The 19,899-nt window shown below is 44.9% G+C and overlaps 1 protein-coding gene across 1 annotated transcript in view; it reads left to right on the top strand.

Annotated features, from left to right (window-relative positions):
- Alk (ALK receptor tyrosine kinase) overlaps positions 1 to 19,899 on the top strand; it is a 718,643-nt gene that overhangs the window by 192,700 nt on the left and 506,044 nt on the right. The window contains 1 exon segment of the mRNA XM_040730911.1: positions 15,970 to 16,086. Coding sequence (XP_040586845.1) covers positions 15,970 to 16,086 — 117 coding nt within the window.

Here is a 19,899-nt window from a genome sequence, read left to right as displayed (position 1 = left end):
ATGCTTAAGTTCTGCCTTTGACAATGTGCTCATGCCTTATGGGCTCTTAGACTGACAGTCGACCTGCCTGCCATTCTCCTTCCTTTGTGGGCATCCCAACTCCAGCTGAGAATGTCTACTATTGGCCCTTCTGATACCAGCCAATTGTGTGCCATGATCCAAAGGTCCCAGAAAGATAGACCCAAGCTTCCATTGTAACCATTTCTGAAGTAGTCTGCCAACCTTTGCAGTCATCACTTAACATAGCCCAAGGGACCTGTGCATCACCATGCATATCTGGGTGCCAGATTTTCATGTACTACCTGGAGGGTAAATGTTTCCATCCTAAAAATCTCATAATCCTTGAAATTTTAGAACTCAGACTGCTTAACAACCAGGCACTGATTATGTCCAAAATTTCCTTCACTTGCCATAATATTAACAATGATAAATTAGGAGAATACGGATAATGCCTACTGAATATCTACTCTGTAGAAGGTGTTGTGCTAAGTGGTTCTTAATCACTTCCTAATGACATCATCAAGATGAGCAGACAGAATTTGCTGTATTATTGTTTCTACATTAGCAAGGATAGCAAAGCTCAGGGAAGTTGAGTAGATGACTTGAGGTTACAGAGATAAATGGTAGGGCTCTGAGCTGAGTTGAGATCAGCCTGGTTTCTAAGATCATGAACTCAACTGTAAGATTAGATAGTGATTAATCTGGGATCCCATGTCGTTGCCCCTAATAGATATTCTCTCTGATTCTGCCTATAATTGTCATGTGGCTTATCAGAAAAGTGACTGTTGTCTTCTTCTTCAGGGCTATCTTTGCAGGGTGAGAACCTCATTAGACCATTGTGTGACTCTCTTTAGTGCCTGGCCCTCCTACTTGCTTTGTAAGCACATTTCCTTTTACTCAACCCCTCAGCTTCCTCCTGCCCTTCCTGGAAGGCACTGAACATTCTAGTGCTTTTTTCCTCATTTATATCCATTGTACTTGTATCTATATTTGGCCAAGAACTCAATGTCTTCATCTTTAGAGTCTCTCTGTGTTGGCTGGTACAAAAATCACTGGAAGCCAGATATCTTAGAAACAACTGAAATTTCTTCCTAATAATCCTGTAAGTTAAGGAGTCTAGACTCTAGGCATTGGCAGATTTTTATGCTTGGTGAAAGCCCATTTCCTAGTTCACTGGGAGGGCCTTCTCATTATGCCCTCGTGTGACAGATGGCATGAGAGACCTCTCCTTTGTACATAATATTTGCACATATATAATTTAATAGGTCTACTTGTACATATTACTTGCACACATATTATTTAGCAGATCTCCACTAAGTGCCCCATCTCCTAAAGTCCCCACCTCTTAATAGAACCATATGGATGGGAATTAATTTCAACCTTTGGATTTGGATGGGGGAAACAAAAATATTAAGGCCTTAGCACTTTAGCAATGAGCAATCCATAAGTGTGCCTTCCTCAATTTTTTTTCACTTTGAGGGAGTTGAAGGTAATATGGGTATGATCGTCACTGGAGCCACAATACTGCATAGACCTCCATGTGTGGACAGCGAGGGAGCCGGGGATGAGAGTCTGAAGTACCCAACAGTTCTTGCCTTCTTCCACTGCCTGTTTTAGAGTGTGCGACCTCAATAGAGGCTGTGTCTACCTTTAGTCCTCTTTCGCAGTATAACTACAGCAGGTTCTCATCAGTGGCAGCTTTAATAGCTACAGTTTGACTATTTGCAAGCAAACCTAAATTACACAAAAGTTAATAAATTGTCTTCTTGCTGAGATAGGACTTGGAAAATGCCTCTCTCTTAGGTGGGGTGTGGTTGTGAGTTACTAAGATGATTTTCGTGATTTGTTGTTTTCTGCCTATTATGGTAATGTATTTTATGGAGGCGATAATATGCAATATCAGGATTCATGAATGTGGGTATTCCAGAAGTTTCTGGATGATCCTGAAGAGATACCCAGGGTTACCCTGTGTGCATGGCAGCCAGCAAATTGAGACCCACCTCTGATCCTGCTGCAGAATACAAGCAATAAGCAGGCAAATGATTTCCCTTTCCTACAAGAGCTCTGCAGGTCAGTGAAATTAATCCCCCTAGGATTCGAAGGGTTTCTTGTGCATAGAAAAAAACACTAGGACCAGTACTGCCCAATTAGCCCATGTCTCATTCACCTGCTCCAAATTCTTTTATTGTATAGGGCTTGCTGCGTCTCCTGGACTAGAGTACCATTATCCTGAAAAAGGAAAATGGAAACCTTGGTTTTGAATCTGGAGATATTAAGGAGATTTAAGGAAATATTTTCATTTTCCACTCAGACTTTTAATATTCCATATACCCTCTGTGGCTGTGACCTACCTAGATCTAATATAATCGTTTATTCAGCAGTCTCAAGGGTTAGCTTCTTTTATACCTGGTCTCAGCAGCCACAGTGCCTGCTGCTGCCACGACTCTCCAGTGACAGCAAGACCAGAGAAGTCTCAGGGAGATAGAGTGCCACTTGCAGACAAAGAGTCCATTACCTTTCAAGCAACTCCTGGAGTCACTACCGAAAACAATTTATCAAAGTTTATTGTCCTAGTTAGGGTGTCTATTGCTATGAAGAGACACCATGACCACAGCAACTCTTATAAAGGAAAACATTTAATTGGAGTGCCTTACAGTTCAGAGATTTAGTTCATTATCATCAAGGTGGGAAACACAGTGGAAGGCAGGCAGGCAGGCATGGTGCTGGAGAAGAAGATGAGAGTGCTCTGTGTCCAGCATCCCTACTGTTGTTTGCAGACGTCCTTGGAAAGAGTGAAGAGGGGTGGAAGACTATTGATACTCTCTGTTTACTGGTGGCTATGTCATTTCTAGAGTGCCTTGTCCCTCGAAGTATTCTAGAGCCATACCTGAACTTCAGCTGACAGTAGGTATATAAGAACTCTGAAGTATTAAGTCCCCAGTGTCCAAGGAGGCTGAAGGTCCAGAGCAGAGCATGAGTGCTGAAAGCCCTTGGGCCAGTTACTTTCACTGTGGGTATCCTTCTCCGTGTGCCCCAGTGAGCTGCAGCAACACTTTTTGAGTAAATCTAAACAGGGCTGGAAAGTACTGGCTTACCTGCTGTGATATTTTTTTTCTTCTTCTTCGTGGATTTGGAAAGCATTGTCCTATCTTGTTAGCTCTTTATGAAGACCAGGGATTTGAGTGAAGGTCTTGGAGAATTTATCTGGTCGCTTGTGGAACATGGAACTGGCCACTGGCTTAAGACTGCATCCAGTTCACACCCATTGGTTGTTCCTTGGAGAGAGAGATGGGGTTCCATTTTTTTCATTCCTTCCAAGTCATGAAATCAATGTTCTATGCCTACCATTTAGGCCCAAGAACCAGCATAACACACTTTCCAGCCTTTTCTGAAGAAATCTGGAAGTTACCCATTGGAGCTGAGGTGCTCACCGCTCAGCCCACTCATCCCGGAGTGGCACACCACAGGGCATCTCCTTCCTCCCGCTTACACATCCAAATGCCCTCCCTGTTGAGGGCGGGCTAGCCCCGCTGTCCCTGGACCTTTAAAGTCAGGCCCTTGCCTGAGGCTGGGGAGACTTCAGATTTTCATGGCTTCCGCATTTGAGCCAGCGTGTAAAACTGGCCGTTGCCGGTCCCCTAGGTGGTCACAGAGGGTAACTTCTCTCAGCACCGTAGACTGACCTAACAGTTGGAGAGCAACTTCTTGCCCATTCCTCAGCCTGATGCTGGTTTGTTAGTGAGTGAAGACCAAGTTGAGAAACAATATGCTGTGAAATATTAACGCCATCTCTCTGGGTGCCAGAGATGGGGATGGCATTTATTTTCTTCTTTGGACTTTCCAGTTTTTTTTTTGTTAGACTTTCTATAGCACATCTGAAAGTGTATTTTAAATTATATTTCTAAAAGATGCACTCAAGATGTACTGCATGAAGGCAAATAACTGCTCCGACATTCCTTCACACTTGCTGGCTTCAAATTACTGCCTCTCCTTTCAGAGCCAGGTGATTTGGATGGGGGTGGGAGCCAGGAGGGAAAAGGGAGGAAGCCTCAACGTGGGCCATTGAATTTCCTCTCTTCAGACATTGCTCTGGCAGCTAATTCCAGGGTGCTCATCTGTATGGTGGCAGCGTGACTTTCATGTTTTCCCCAAGGTATTTTATGGCTTTTCTTTTCTTTCTTTTTTTTTTTTTTTACAGTGGGGTTGAGAATAACTTTCTCTCCGTAACTTCCAAACAGTGAAAGATCTCGGATCATTTCTCTTGCCTCTTCACTTGGCTTTCTTTCCGTGTGAGCCCCATTCCATAATGCTAGTCCGCTCACCCCCCTGCCACCCCCTCATCTTCTCCACTCTCCTTCTCATCCTCTTGTCTCCGTCTCCTTGCCTTACTTCACAACCCTTGAAGGGACATAAGCTACCCCTGTGAAAGCCAGCCTCCGACTCTGTCAGCCCACACCGTGTTGAGGACGGACTGCAGATCCAGGCTCATGGTTTGTTTGCAGCTACGTGACTGCAAGTTACAGGGATCGTTTCAACCCCTCACTTTTCTAGAGGGAAATGGAGGTTTCAAGGCCAAGTACAAGATGGGGGTCTGGTGCATGACTCCCAGGTGTCCTCCCTATAAGAAACTTGGTAACAGCACCAAACAGAACACCCAGAAGAGTGGCTGAAAAGATACACGGGTCTTGCCAAGTGCTGCCTCCCCGACTGGACTGTCATTCTCAGGAGAATGCTATAGGCATCCATGACCTGACCAATATCTTTCTGCTGTGTTTAATTCAGGACAGTTCACATGATCCCCAAAGAGTTCTGGGCTGGGTAGTGTTTTGACACCATAAGGAATAGAATAGAAGCTATGAAGATATGGGTTTGAAGAGAACCCAGCCTTCTGCAGCCTCTGACGAGAATGTACCCTCTTGAACTAGTTAACTTTAATCATCTACATTTGGCCTCATCTCAAGCATCAACTTCTCAGGTATCTTCTCCCAACCTTCTTAATCAAGTTGAACACCTCCTTCCTGCACCAAAGAGCTATGCATCCTCTCCTTCCTTCGCCCACAGGGCAAGGCTATGCCGAAGTATGAGTGACTATCTTTCTCCTAATGCTTCAACCCTTCACTCATGCTCTCCACACTCTGGGCTCCTTATCCTGAGGCTCCAAGAGGACTGTGATGATTTCTATTGTCAACTCGACACACCCCACAATCATCTAGGAAAGGATCATCGGGGGACATCTAAATTAGGTTGATAGATGTAGGGAGAGCCACCATAAATATGGGTGGAGTCATTTCATTGGCTGAGATCCTAGACTGAATGGAAAGGAAAGAGGGAAGTCAGTGTTAGAGTTCATCAGTCTCTACTCGCTAACTGTGGGCACAGTGCAGTCACCTCCCTCAGGCTCTTGATGTTATCTGTGACTTCCACTTCATGACTGGCTGTCTGCTGGAACTGTGAGCCACGCTAAGCCCATTCTCCCTTACGCTGTTTATGTCAGGACATTTTCTCACAGCAATAGAAGAATGACCAAGACAAGGGTGGTACTTCTGCTCACCAAGGCAGCTTAGTTTCCAGTAACAGAGCTAGATACCCAGGAGATGTTCGGGACCTGGTAACTGAATGAATACATCTTAGCTTGTTTTGGTTCCCAGGCCTTGGGCATATTACTTAGTCTCTTTGAGTCTCAGTTCCCTCTTTGGAAAATGAGAAAAACAAGATTCCATTAACAGCAAGACAGGGGCCTGGCATGGGCACAGTATGTGCCAACTACACACACACACACACACACACACAAACACACACACAGAGTACTTCTTCTTATTTACATTTGTTAGATTTTGTTGTTTTTGTTTGTTTTGTTGGTGGCTGGTTTTTAGTTTTCTACTCCAGAGCCTTGTGGAAAGCATTGACTCTATAGTTTTAAAGTTTCAAAATGCGTGTGTCCCTGTTTCTTTCCCTTCCTGTTTTCGTCACCGCTTCCATGGTTAGGGAGACACAAAATGGAGAAGCAAAGGAGAAACAGAGCAGCTTTCTGACCCCTTGCCGGTGAGATGATCTTGGGTAAAGCATGCCCCCCACCACCACCATCAGTATTTCAGCTTCGTTGTTGCTGTGACGGGAAGACATAGACGAATCGCCTTTAAGGTCCCTCCCAACTCTCACTCCGAAGCTCTGCAATAGAGGTCAAGGGTACCAGTGACAACTGCTGTTCCCAGGACAAGATGAATGGAAGCAGAAGGGTGATGTAGTGTCACGGAATGGCAAAGCAAATTATGCTGTTGGCCTATCTGTTTTAATTCAAGCCAAGTTTATTTTAGTAACACGGGTGAAGACTGTTTTAAAATGTATCATCATGACAATGCCTCCTAGTACCAGCACAAGGATTTCTGGTGTACTTCTGTTCCAAAGAGCCCGAGGGCTTTGTGTGTACTGACTGTCTCATTAGTTCTCAGAATATCTGTAAAGTTGCATGGGAAATCATGATGATTTAGCTCTGTTTTAAATGCAGAGGAACAAAGCTTCAGAAAGGCTAAGCAGCTGTGACAAGGTCATGAAGGAGCACCCTTGCTCCCAGAAACCCGGGGTCTGCCTAGCACACCCATCAGTGAGAGCTTTGCTTCAGATCTCTGGGTTGTGGGCACAAGAGATCCTGGATTGTGGCCTCTTGAACAGTCTTTTTCCTGAACTGAAGTGAAGGATAAGTACATGAAAAGGGACAGAAAGAACTTGAAGTTCTTAGAAATTTTTTCTCTGCCTTTTCCTCACATCATCCCAAGAATCCACCTGGACCAACCAATGCCCCATCTCAAGGGCCCAGGGGCATCAAACTTATGGTAGTTGACTTGGAAACAGTAAGCTTAAGGCTATGGAGAGCCAGCTGTCATGACAAAAGATGTGTATTTCTGGGTCATCTTCCTGGTTGACCTAAAGGACTCTGTCTTCATTTACGAGAATGCTGGAAGCTGCTGTGATCTGATCCATCTCCTGCGGTATTGAATTCAGTGTCCCATTTCTCCAAGGGAACCATCATCTCTAGGGGTTTGTGTTGCCGAGTGGTATTCCTGGCTGGCCCACAAATCCAAGGATGGTACTTGTGTGCTCTATCCCAATGCATTTTGACTATAAGGCTGTGATGGTTCATCTTCATCGTTCATTGGACTGAATTTACACAGGTCTATGAATGTGCTTCCAGAGAGGTTTAAGTGAGAAAAAGCCCACTTCACCACGCTGTGGGCTCAGGTTCCAAGATGAATAAGAAGGGACAAGCATGGAGCCACCGAGTACCAGCATTCAGCTCTCTCTCTGCATCCCAACTATTGATAATGTGACCAGTCAACTCACGGTCCTGCTGCTGTGCCTTCCTGCCGTGATGGAGCCTTAGGAGCCAAAATTCCCTTAAGTTACTCCTGTCGGGTTTCATTTTTTCCTCCACAGTAATCAGAACAGTAATATACGGACCTTGTGTAGGATACTGGTGGGTTTTTTTTTTTGAGCCTTAATTTCTACATCTCTAAAAAAGGGTAACAGGGTCATTGTGAGTATCATAGAGTGGATGGCACTGGAGGGCACATCACGGCAAATGTATAGGTAATTACTATCTACTTCTCCATGTGGTTGATACCCCCCTCCCCAAGTGTTTGCTGCATGATCTCAGTGGTCGCCCTGGTAACTGTCACTTCCAAGCTCAAAACAGGTCAAGAGAAGAGCCAATTGTTCTTGAGTGGTTTATAGCCTCTCACCCAACATCCCTGGAGACTGCTGGACTCACAGTGGGTGATTATCCCTGTAACTACTCCCTTGCTCCAAAAGAGAAAGGCCTTTTGTTGATGGGCTTGATTTTGCTGGCTGCCCCATCTTCGTGTCACTTTCAGCACATTAATTATTTAGTGCCTGGTAAAGCTCTCTGAGATCACAAGATGAAAGGACTAGTGGCAGTTCAAAGTCTTTCTTTTGATTACTATTCTAGTCAACATATTTTCGGGGGAGAAAATAGGTTTGAGATCACAGTGGAGTGGATTTCATAAAGAACGGTGCATAAGCAAGCCATTGAAGCAGACCCAGAATAGGCAGTCATAGTGCCCTGCTAATGGGGGCGCTGGGGTGTAGGTGCAAGTGTAGGCGCAGGAGGCGGGTGTTACAAATCAGGTCGTCCTAGAGATGGATGCGCACTCTAGCCTCTCTCAGATTAGTGAACTGCTAGTTGGTCTTCTACAGCTACTGAAATACAAATTATGGAGGATTGGTACAGAGACCATGCATATCAAGAGCAAGAGAAGACAGCTCACATGTAAGGTCAGGAGCACATTGCTTGGGGCAATGAGGTCATCTCAATTTAAGACAAGATGACGTGGATTGGGATTGTCCAAAAGGAGAGGTAAATTTTGAAAGAGAGGGAATCAAGTGTAGTAGTCCTTATTACTTGACTTTAACTGTGAATTGTTAATCACCAGAAGCCTACATAGATGTGGTATTTAAGCTGATGAAATAGGTCTATGCCCTGATCTGACTTTGCCTCTGATACTGAGCAGCCTGTATTACATGAGACAAAACAACAGTCTCCATGAATTTTTTTCCTAATATTTTCCTCCAGCTTTGTAAGAAAAGAAATAACGAAGGAAGGGAAGAAAAAGAAAAGTGAAATTCAACATGATCAACATATGTGTGACTTGGGATCTGTGAATAAAGCTAATGATCATAAGTATTCAAGGTGGCTGACACAGTATGTTTGGAAGGGTAGCTTAAATGCCTGTCCTTGGGGGCCTTGATGCTCAAAGAAGACAGGGATTAAGTTCGAGATTTACTTGGCACAAGATGAATCTCAGAACTACTGCTTTGATGGGGGTCCCGCTGAGAGAGGATGGGGGCCTTTGTGGGCATGGATTTCCTTTTTTTAAAAAAAAAGGATTTCCCAGGTGGTGACACATACATACAGTCCCAGAAAGCCAGCCAACTATGAAACAATGCTCTGTCTCAGAAAAAAAATGAAAGAGAATAGAGTAAAACAAAAGGCTGTAGGGAGGTAGAGGTGGGGAAAGGCATTCTAGGTATATATCAGATTGTGTGAAAGCTTAGAGACTAAGAACATGCATGAAAGGATATGAATGGGGAAAAGGATGAAACGGTTGTCTATTGCTGTTAAGAACACATCACGACCAAGGCAACTTATAAAGTAATAGTTTTGTGGGGGCCCATGGTCAAGAGGATGAGAGTCCGTGGTCATCATGGGAAGGAGCAGGCAGGCAGGCAGGTCACTGGAGCAGTATCTGAGAGCTCACGTCCGATCTACAAGTAGGAGGCAGTGACACACCTGTTCCAGGGTCACACCTCCTAATCCTTCCCAAACAGTTCCACCAAGTGGGGACGAAATACTCAAATTCATGAGCCTAGGAGTAGTCATTCTCATCCAAACCACAATGAAGGTCAAACGTGGTCAAAGTGTCAGCCTTCAGATGTACATGCTTCAGTCATCAGGGTACTAAGGCTTCTCTGTATTATGTACATGCTTCCCTTCCTGGTGTAGCTCTAGCTACCTTTTGGCAGCAGTTAATATGGGTAATTAACACTCTGAGAGCAGAGTCCGAAGTCGTGGTTTTCTTTGTGTTTTGTTGTGTTCTTTAATGCTGAGCCTTTCTGAGGAGTGCCTGTTTTCCCCGGGCAGACAGATGTGCTTCACCACTGAATGAACTCCACAGTTATAAACAGGATCTCTAGGGACAGGGAGAAAGGCAAGAAGCATGTGTTGGACCCAACTTTCAATGGTCCGGGAGAATATTAGGAGAGTCGTTTTTGCTTCAGGACTTGAGCTCCAAAGAAAGAGCATCCGTGTCTCTGGCAGGATGGGAGTGGAGCGTAGAGAAAGGTGAGTTGCAGTGGGGGCTGGTTCCTTCCATTCACATTCCACCCTTGACACTAATAGCTCCTCTCTGAATGAGCCAGCTGGAAGAAACCGTGGAAGCAGAGAACGGTGAGCCAAGTGTGCATGAACCAGAGCAGTCGTTAGCAAGCAGCTAGTTCAGCCCCCTCATTTCCAGCCCAGAAAAGGTGTGGGGAGGTCTGGGTATTTAGGATAAAGAGTACATCTGCTAACTCCCTCTTTCCCTTTCTCTGAAAACCACATCTTTGCATTTTAGACTGAATTCACTGCCTGTTGCAAAAGCCCAGCATCGCTGGTGACACAGTCAAGTGAATTCACCAAGAAAATTCCTCCTAGTGAACAGGTGTGGGCCTAACTCAGTAAATACCCAAACCGTTTACCCCAGCTGCCAGTCTCCACACGAGGTCTGCCCTCTGCCTTTTGCCTTTTGCAGAACTCTGCTTACTACTGTTTGACATCTGGATGGCTATTTATTTGGCCACATTAGGCTTTGCCTGGTGTGACACAAAATCATTGTAAAATAATGCATTATTAAGTGTGTTTTCAAATGAGGGGGAATAAGCAGCAAGCTGTCAGTGACTGTTTTGTTGTTGGAAGGAAAATAAATAAGTAAAATGTGTACAAGGATGGCAGGAGAACTCCAAGGAGTGTTTCAAATAGAGGCACTTGTTACATTTTATTGATGGAGGTTTGTAAAACATGGTTCAGAGCGAACCTACGGCAGTCACTTAAATAACTGGTACACGTGTATAGCTTGTTATTTCTTCTTTTGACACAAATATGATAAAGCCACTATATTATGTACATTGGCTTAGATTAATGAACGCACTGCAAGACATACAAAATGAAGATCTGGAATACAGATATAACCTACTGGCTGAAATTTGGATATTCAAAGCAGTTGAGAGTTGACCAAGTCAACAGTTAGCTAGTGAATTATAGAAGAATACTCTGGGCAAGCACTTTGATGTTTACACATCATGTTTATCAATACAAAATCTCCTTGGTATTGGAAAGGGACCAGCATTCCCATTCATCTTGGTTTCTACAATGGAGATATAAGCATAAGACATAGGGGGCTGGGAAGATGATTCAGTTGGAACAAGGGGGGACTGAGTTCAGACATTCATTTTAATATATATGAAAGCTAGGCATGATGGTATATTACCGCAATGCCAGCTTTGTGGGCACAGAAACAGGCCGATCCTATGGTCTAGCTGGACAAATAGCCCAGCAAATTGGTGAACTTAAGGTTCAACGAAGAGACCCTGTCTCAAATAATAAGGTGGAGAACAACAGAAGATGCTTCCAGACCATCAAGTACATGCGATGGAGCACACATGGGCAAGCACATACAACCCACATACTCACACACAGGATGGCATGACTGGTATTTAAACAGTACGTCATACTCACATGTTGTCTCATTTGGCCCTTACAAAACCCTGGGGGCTTTTTAGAGCATGTTTTATTCTTATTCTTATCAACCTTTATAGAAAATTGATGTTCCTCCAAGTATGTCCTGAGCCTGAAGTTAAATAACTAATGAGTTCCAAAGTTAGTAATATTCTCCAGGGCTTTTCTTTCATTCATTTGACAATTATTTGTTGAGTGCCTACTCTGTTCCAAGTCCAACAGTAGTGACTAGTTCCAGAAGTATACAATAAGCAAATCAATATATATGTGTAGAAGAAATAATAGAAGGCAGGGTGAGAGGGAAGAGGGTTCTTGATAATGAGTGTTGTGTCTAAGGAGATACATGCGTAGACATATTTCTGAAGTGAGGTGAGATAATGACCCATGCAGGGCCCCGGGATGAAAGTGCACTTGATGAGTTTGAGTAACAGCAAGGGATCCTCTAAGACAGAGCTCGTGGGGAAGGGAAAATGGTTAGGAATGAAATCAGAGCACGAATTAGGGGTCAGATCATATGGAGTCCTTTGAAGCTAGGCTATAGAAAGAAACTTCCAGGGGTGAATTGTCAATCTAACTGATGTGTGAAGGACAGATTGCAGGGAAACCAGCTGGGTTTCCACAGACAGCAGTAGTCAGGCTGAAAGTTGATGGAGAGAAAGACAAGAAAGCATCCAATTCCAGGAGAGTCATCACGATTTGTGGATGGATTGACAGGAGGTGTGAGACTGCTCTCGGCTTTTGCCCTTAGCAGCTGTGCGAGCATTAGTATTCACTTCTGAAGTCAGGCTTAGGTAAAAGGTATGAAGAGCTTGGGTTAGCCCACATTATATCTGAAATGCTTATAAGGTAAGAAAATGAACTGGCAAGAAAATGGAGATCTGACATAGATGAGTGGATCTATTCTACTTTTAGATGAGTGATTGGGCCTGGAAACATATATCGCAAAAGGTACTGAAAATATCCCACAGATTTTTTTCTTTTAAGTTGAGCTTATTTACACACAAGACAAGGAGAAATTCACCAAGTGGATCTCTAAGGAGAAAAAAAAGCTGAGTATTTGAAGGTGCTAGATCTAGATCGCTGTGAGATTCTTTAAAATTCATCTCTTTATTGGACGGCAAAGACTCCTCAGTTAGGTCCTGGATACCTTGAAATTCTTTGCCATTGATCATTGTCAGTTGGCCAGATCCACTCACTGTGACACAGTACAATGTTTAGCTGCAAAATGTCTCAAGCAAAGGCTCTCAAGACCTGGAGACTTCTTCCTGTTCAGTATGAAACATCTGGCAAAGAAGAATGAGCGGGACCTATCACCAGTGTAGGAAGCCTCCAAGGACTATGTGGCTACCTATGATGTGAGAAGTCCCAGAAGTAGGGAGGTGTCAGTTGGGTCAAACATTGATTGCACAGAGGTCTGTAAGATCAAGGTCGGGGTTGGCAGGGACCTTGATGTGGAGAAGCAATGCAATCTTGCTTTTCACTGTATTTTAGGGAAGGTGCAAGGATGGATGCAGAGACAAACTTCTCAAGAGATTTAGCTGTAGATTCATGATGACAGTGTGGAGGTCAAGGGAGTTGCTTTGTTGCCTAAAGATGGCTCAGCTTAGTACTCTGTAAAGGGGTGAATCACTGATGCAGGAGTCAGCGGCATCCATTGCAACAGCAGACTTCTCAGGGATAAGGTTAACAACCCCAAGACAGGGATGATACTACGGTAGAGGGATAAACAGTGGATCCTTCAAATAGGAGTGATGGCAGTATACCCATGACTCCTGGTCATGAGTACTTAGACTCCTGCTTCCTAGTGAACTACAAACCAAGGCTGTTAGCTGAAGGGAGGAGGGAAAAGGGTTCTGAAAAGCTAAAGTTGGAAACAGCTATGCCAGACCATCAGTGTGTTGGTCGGGGAATATAGTGGGGTTTCCAAGCAGTCCTGGGCATTCCTGGCATGCACTGAAAGTGCGTTACCAGTGTCATTGTGTGTCCCTCTTTTCTTCCTCAGTACCACATGCAACTGCTTCAAGACAACTGCTAAGGAGCAGGGGGCAAGCTCATTAAGAGAGTGGGCACAGGGGACCCTGAATCTAAGCTGATCACAGCATGGGGGTGGAGCAGGGGTGGGGAAGGACGGAGAGAGGGAGGGAGGCATGGAGGGAGGGAGGGAAGGAGAGAGAGACAGACAGAGAGAGAGACAGGCAGAGAGAGAGAGAGACAGACAGACAGACAGACAGAGAGGCAGAGACAGAGAGACAGAGAGAGAGATAGACAGAGACAGAGAGAGAAACAGACAGAGACAGAAAGCAGTGTCAAGAGAGAGGAGCTTGGGGTCTTTACTCCATCTCAGTTCCCTAAAGAACCTAGAGAGGGTTCAGGAAATCATTATTGAGGGAAGAAATTATTAACGTATTCAATCAGTAACCCCTCAGTCCAGTTGTGTTTCTTTCCATTTGCCCCCTTAGACCATCAGTAGCTCACTTGGGCACCTGGAAGCTCATCTCCTGTCCACCCTCCTCTCTCTTTTCCTTTCCACTTTTCATTCCCTGGACTCAGACTCCAAGACTCTTCCTGTTTTAGCGAGGAGCTTAATTTGCATCTCCCCAACTAGACAAACTAGTTTCATTCCTGTTTGTGATTAAAAAGTATTGGGCTATGCCCCACCTGTAACTTCAGCTACATATGGGTCCAGGAAACAGCACCCCTGCCTTTGTTTCAAAGGTTATGACAATGTTGTAATGCTAATCCTGTAATTCCTCCACCCCAATTTGCCTGTCAAATCCCCCATTTGAAAACCCCCTACTCCTGAGCTATAAAACCAAAAACCAAAAACCAAAACCTTATCTTGCTGGGAGGTGGTGGCACATACTTTTAACCCCAGCACTTGGGAGGCAGAAGCAGGTGGATCTATGTGAGTTTGAGGCCAGCCTGGTCTACGGAGTGAGTGCTAGGATAGGCTCCAAAGCTACACAGAGAAACCCGGTCTCGAAAAAGAGCGTGGATGAGATAGAGTCTCCCTAGAACTTGCTTGTATAACTTCTGTTCACTTTCTCTGAGCCATTTCACACAAATGCTACAGGAAGAGGTAGCTTCACTTTGATTTCTATAGACCAGATGTAAGAGCAAAGTAAAGGTCTCTTTCCTGGGCTCTAAAGAGTCAGTGCTCCTATTTCAGCTCTGTGGGAGGACAGGGATTGTTTCGTCTTAGAGGGTACCAGTTAAGAGCTGCGGGAGTATGTGGCCCTGTTGTCAGCTTTACCCAAGTGCCTAGAGGGAGGATGGAGAATGCAGCAGCAGACAGCTACGGGCATCCAGGCCAGGGATTTTCAAAGTGAGTGACACGGGATCGATTCTAAAAGGCAGCAAGAGGAGGGACTCTGCATCCAAGCCATCACCTATGGCTAGCAATCTGCAGATTGAACAATCTTCCCAGCCTGAGGTTTTGTTTCTGTTGCCTTGCTTTGGAGACAGTCTGTAGTCCTGAATTGCTACTGCTCCAGAAGGTGCTTAAGCTGCTGGGGAAGGACTTTGGTTTCTCCTCCTGTGGCTGACTCCTCCCTTTCACAAGGCACTGCAGGTGTCTTACCCTTATAGGGCTAAAATGGCAGGTCAGCCAGCTCAGGGCAGAGCCTGGTCTGCCCTGGTCTGGATTCCCTCACTTGCCCCTTTCATTCTTAGTTGTTTTTCCCAAGAAAATGGAGAGGATGATTCCTAGCTCAAGAAGTCTCTGTGCTGTAACTGTCTTGTAACAGGACTAAAGGATGGAGCAGGATTTTGCACCACGGAAACTACAGAAGCCCAGGCTCCCATCTTCCTGGCCGCCGCCACCACAGCCTCACCACACATCTATCCACTAAACAGCTAATTCTCAAACCCTTCCTTCTTTAACAGAAAAAAGAGCTCTGCCTACCATAAAACATTAGCAAATAGTGATGGATTTGGGGATTTTCAGGGAAGAATGGTGTGTGAGCATGTAGAGTGTGCTCATTCGCTTTGTAGATAGATTGTAATGACTTTCTACCACAAAACCCACTTGAGGTTCTGTTAAATAAAGAGCTAATGCCACTTTACTCTTTTCTCTCAACCTTTTTTTTTTTTGTTTTTGCTCATGCAAATCAGAAACATCCATCCTCAGTGGCTGCCTGGCCTTTTGGATATGGGAAACCCATAACATAGCTTTTTTTCCCCTCCCTGAAAATAACATAATTGTCAAGTACTCGTAACTTCTGAGTGCAATTTCAGCCCTCTCATTGATAAGGCAATAATCCAAGCAAACAACATCAGATGAAGTTACAAGGCTGAATGTGGGGATAGAAGCATCATTTGAATGAGATGAATTGGAGTTCTCTGTAAAGTTGCACAAATTCTTACCAGCAGAATAGACTTTGGGCAGAGCTATTAGACTGAGCCATTAAGCTGCCTGATTTCTAGTTTATCTCCCAGAGAGCCTGGGCACGGACTTGCTCACAGTAGTCAGACTTCTCAGATACGACTCCCCTTGACAGAAAATGTACATCACAGCTCGGTGGTCAACTCAGGCTGTTCATACCTTGCTCCTCTTTTGCTTATCTGTCTACTGAGTATCATAAAAGCCTATAATGGACTTCCTTTGTGACTGATATTGAATGATAGGGAAGACCCATCCTAAGCACAAAGGTCAATGTTCTCTCTTTTGTTTTTGTGTCCAGGTCATAATTCCTTGGAGTCACCCTCAGTAATGCCTTCTCCTCCTGACAACTTTGTATGGAATCTGACCTGGACAATGAAAGACTCTTTCCCTTTCCTGTCCCACCGCAGCCGATATGGTAAGTGTATTTTCAACAATTATCAATGACACACCATTACTTACTGCCTTTTAATTGAGGAAGCTCTGAGATTCCACTTGTGATCACCAGTGATCCAGGAGTCCCTCAGTCCCCTATAGCAAAACACATACTACTGTGCTGAGCAAGGTTGCTCAAGAACACCACCAGACCATTCCAGCTAAGATGTTTGTGTTGCACTGTGAGTCCTGGAGGAAGCCAAGGACTTTCTGGCTCACATCATCCATCCTCCAAGCCTTCCTGGTACACAGAACCCTGGTATCACTCCACCATTCCTTCAACATAACACTTATTTGCATTTGACTATAGCTTTCTGGATTTAAAGATCTTGCCTTTCGCATGTCTAACAGAGGCCCCTTCGGTGACTCCATTATATTTGGCTAACTTCTGTTCTCAAACAGATCGTTTGACGTTATCTCTGCTCATCTGATTGTGCAACAGCCTCAAGAGGCCAAGAGAACTGGTCCAATTCCAGTTTGTGCGGATGCAGAGACTAATCGTAACAGCATCCCATAGAGGGGCCACTAGTCACAAAGCCGGTATTCTTTGCTTATAGTCCTGCTTCCCCCGAGAGGCCACCGACTCCACCTGTGGACTGCTGCCCTATGAGCCCTCAGGAAGTTGTGTTCACTCATTCTCAGTGCTCAGCCTGAAAGCTCACAGTAGCAGGGCCACTGCCATTGGAACATCAGGGTTAGAGCAAAGGAGGGACTTTCCCAGGGAGCACCTTCACTTCTTCAGCTCTTTTGGTGGCAGCCTCTGAAAGACAGATATATGCCGTATTTGCACACCCCCCATTTTACTTCTTCTCTGGAAGACACGGCTAAAGGTTTATGTATGATGAATGAATGCAGAAGGCTTCCTGATATAGAATTCTCTCATCAGACCTAATTCAATTAAGTATTTATGAACCCAGTACAGCGCTGAGTTCTAGATGCCCTTCTGGGCATATTTACCTATGCCTGCTTCTTTGTCTCTGCCCTTGGGCCTAACCTATTTAAAGTACACCTAACAGAGATGTTCCACTCACTGCAGAAAAGCTTCAATCGGAAGCCTGCCATCCCTCATCTGTTACACAGTTAGTCTTGGCTTGTATTAACGGCACCTTTCATTTCAAATTGAAAGAAAGAAATGCATATGAACCCCTTGGGCAGCTTAGAATTCTACTCTGAGCTGAGATGTTGCTTGCCACCCCTAAGTATCCCTAGAGGGAGGGAAGGCTTGGTGGTTCTTTAGGAGGTTCCACATAAGAGTTGCTTCTTGATCTTAATTAAAGCAGACACATGAATGACATCTTATGATAAGACCAAGAACCTATAAATAACTGAAAGCTGGTCTTTTGTGTGCTTGATGTTTTGTCATCTGATATGCAGTATAACTGGTCTTCAGACAACACTTGGAGTTCTTGCTCAGAGAACAGGACAACTTTTATTTTTAATTAATATTTATTTAAATTGAAAACAATCTTATTTTACATACTAATCCCAGTTCCCTCTCTCTCCTGTCTTCCTCCCCTTCACCCTCCTCCATCCCCCATCCCACCCCCCATCCACTCCTCAGGGGAGCGTAAGGCCACCCATGGTGGATCATCAGAATCTGTCACTTCATTTGGGGCAGGACCTAGGCCCTCCCCCATGTATCTAGGCTGAGAGAGTGTCCCTCCATAGAGAATGAGTTCCCAAAGCCCATTTGTGCACTAGGGATAAACACTGGTTCCACTGCCAGAGGCCACATAGACTGCCCAAGCCCCCCCAACTAACACCCACATTCAGGGGGCCTGGTTCTGTCCTATGCTGGTTCTCCAGCTGTCAGACTGGAGTCCATGAGCTTGCTCAGGTCAGCTGTTTCTGTGGGTTTCCCCAGCATGGTCTTCACCCCTTCCTCTCTACAACTGGATTCTGGAGTTCAGCTCAGTGTTTAGCTAAGGTAGTCATCAATCTCATATAGGGGAAGGGCATTTAAGATAGCCACTATCGCTTGGATTCTTAGCTGGGGTTGTCCTTGAGGATTCCTGGAGACTTTCCCAGTGTCAGATTTCTCGTTAAGCCCATAATGGCTCCCTCTATTAGGATATCTCTTTCCTTGCTCTCCTTCTCTGTTCTTCCCCCAACTTGACCTTCCTGATCTCTCATGTTCTCCTCCCCTCCTCTTTCTCCTATCTCCATCCCCCTCCTCCCATGCTCCCAATTTGCTCAGGAGATCTTATCCCTTTCTCCTCATGGCTCCATGTATGTCTCTCTTAGGGGTAGGACAACTTTTGTAAAGTTTAGAATGTCTAAAAGTCTAACTCCTGCATGTCACAGACTGCAGCTATTGGTTCCCTATGGAGGCCATTGACAGAGGTTGCAGATCAAAGGGAGAAAACCATGGAAGTTTATGAGGACCCAATTACCTATCACTTGTACTTGGTAAACCCACTTCCTCTCTCTGAGCCCCACCTTCCTTACCAGTAAATTGGGAGACTGGGATAACTGGGGCGAAAAGTAGGTCAAGATGTTTCTTAGGATCCCTTTCAAACCATCCTTGTGGTCTAGAACCTCAGGATTTCCTTTCTTTGTTAAGCAGACTCATACCACTGGTCAGTTAGTGTCCATCTGCTGGACCAAAGCGTCAACATCAGCACCACCATTAGTGTTGGTTCACGACAGAAGGGTTGACGGCTCCTTGATAAAGTATAGTAATGCTTCCCAATCCTTTCTTTTTGCCGTATTATTTCTGCTGAACTCATGGAAACTGCAAAATCACTATCAGCACCAGCACTTCCATGCCCGCATCTGTGTGGCTAGCCTAATGCTAGATGCTGGAGCTGATGCAAATGCAAAAATCAGTTAGATGGGGTCCTGGCCTCTCAGAGTTCATAGGCCAGATAAATAATTCTGCAGGCAGCTCATCCCTCCCATGGCCAGTGAGTGACACCGAGGATTCACCCTGAGACCTGACACAGAGAAATCTAGTAGTAGAATTAGGGCCAGACTCCTATCTCCTAAGGGTATTTTGTGGGGACTCAGCCTACATGTCTATGAATCAAAAAGGCCAGCAGGCTCATGGGTGATAAATCCATACCTTTCATCTGCCAGGGAAGACATTTTGAGAAATGTTAACAACTTCATTAATTTTCAGTCCTCAAACATGGGCAGAGAAATTTGACTGGAAAATTGCTGCCTGAAGGGATCGTTCTTTGGATTGGGGGGACAACATGGAGTCGTGGCCAGTGTAGCGTGGAACTTCACATTTGGTTGACTGGCTTAAGCTACATCCTGGTGGGCAGGTGGGGACAGTGAGAGCAGCATCGACAAGCCACCCATGGGTAACGTGATTGGCAGCGACAAGCCAGTCCTCTCTCAGGTTAGCTGTCCACCCTGAATGGAGAGTGGCTTTCTTCTTGCTAGTGTTTTATGAGAAGAGACAAGGTAGAAAGAGGCTAATAAGATTTACTCACCCCCAGCCTGTAATTATCTGCTTGAGGAAAAAGTTTGACCTACCTTTTTGAAGGCTCCCAATATTTCTTCTAATTTACGTCGGGGTCTTTTGTGTTGTATAAAATATATTCTCTTCAGTGGCATTCAGTATCACATTCCAGCTGTCTCTGGCCTCTGTCTTGAATGACGATAGCCTGCTAATTTCATCACGGGGAGCTGAGAGCTGCGCATTCCTCTCCCAAGGCTTTGAAACAGGGAGAACATATGAAGACAGATTTTCCTCACCAAATTTCCTTTTATCATTGGCTCTTACGCCTGTGGACTTGGTTATGTGCTTGGCTGAAGGATTAGGCTCTGAGTAGGCACTCATATACAA

The sequence above is a fragment of the Mesocricetus auratus genome, unplaced genomic scaffold, assembly GCF_017639785.1.
Source record: "Mesocricetus auratus isolate SY011 unplaced genomic scaffold, BCM_Maur_2.0 Super-Scaffold_100024, whole genome shotgun sequence".
NCBI classification, from domain to species: Eukaryota; Metazoa; Chordata; class Mammalia; order Rodentia; family Cricetidae; genus Mesocricetus; species Mesocricetus auratus.
Note: the sequence above shows the minus strand (reverse complement) of the source record. Positions and strands in the feature narration are given on the sequence as shown.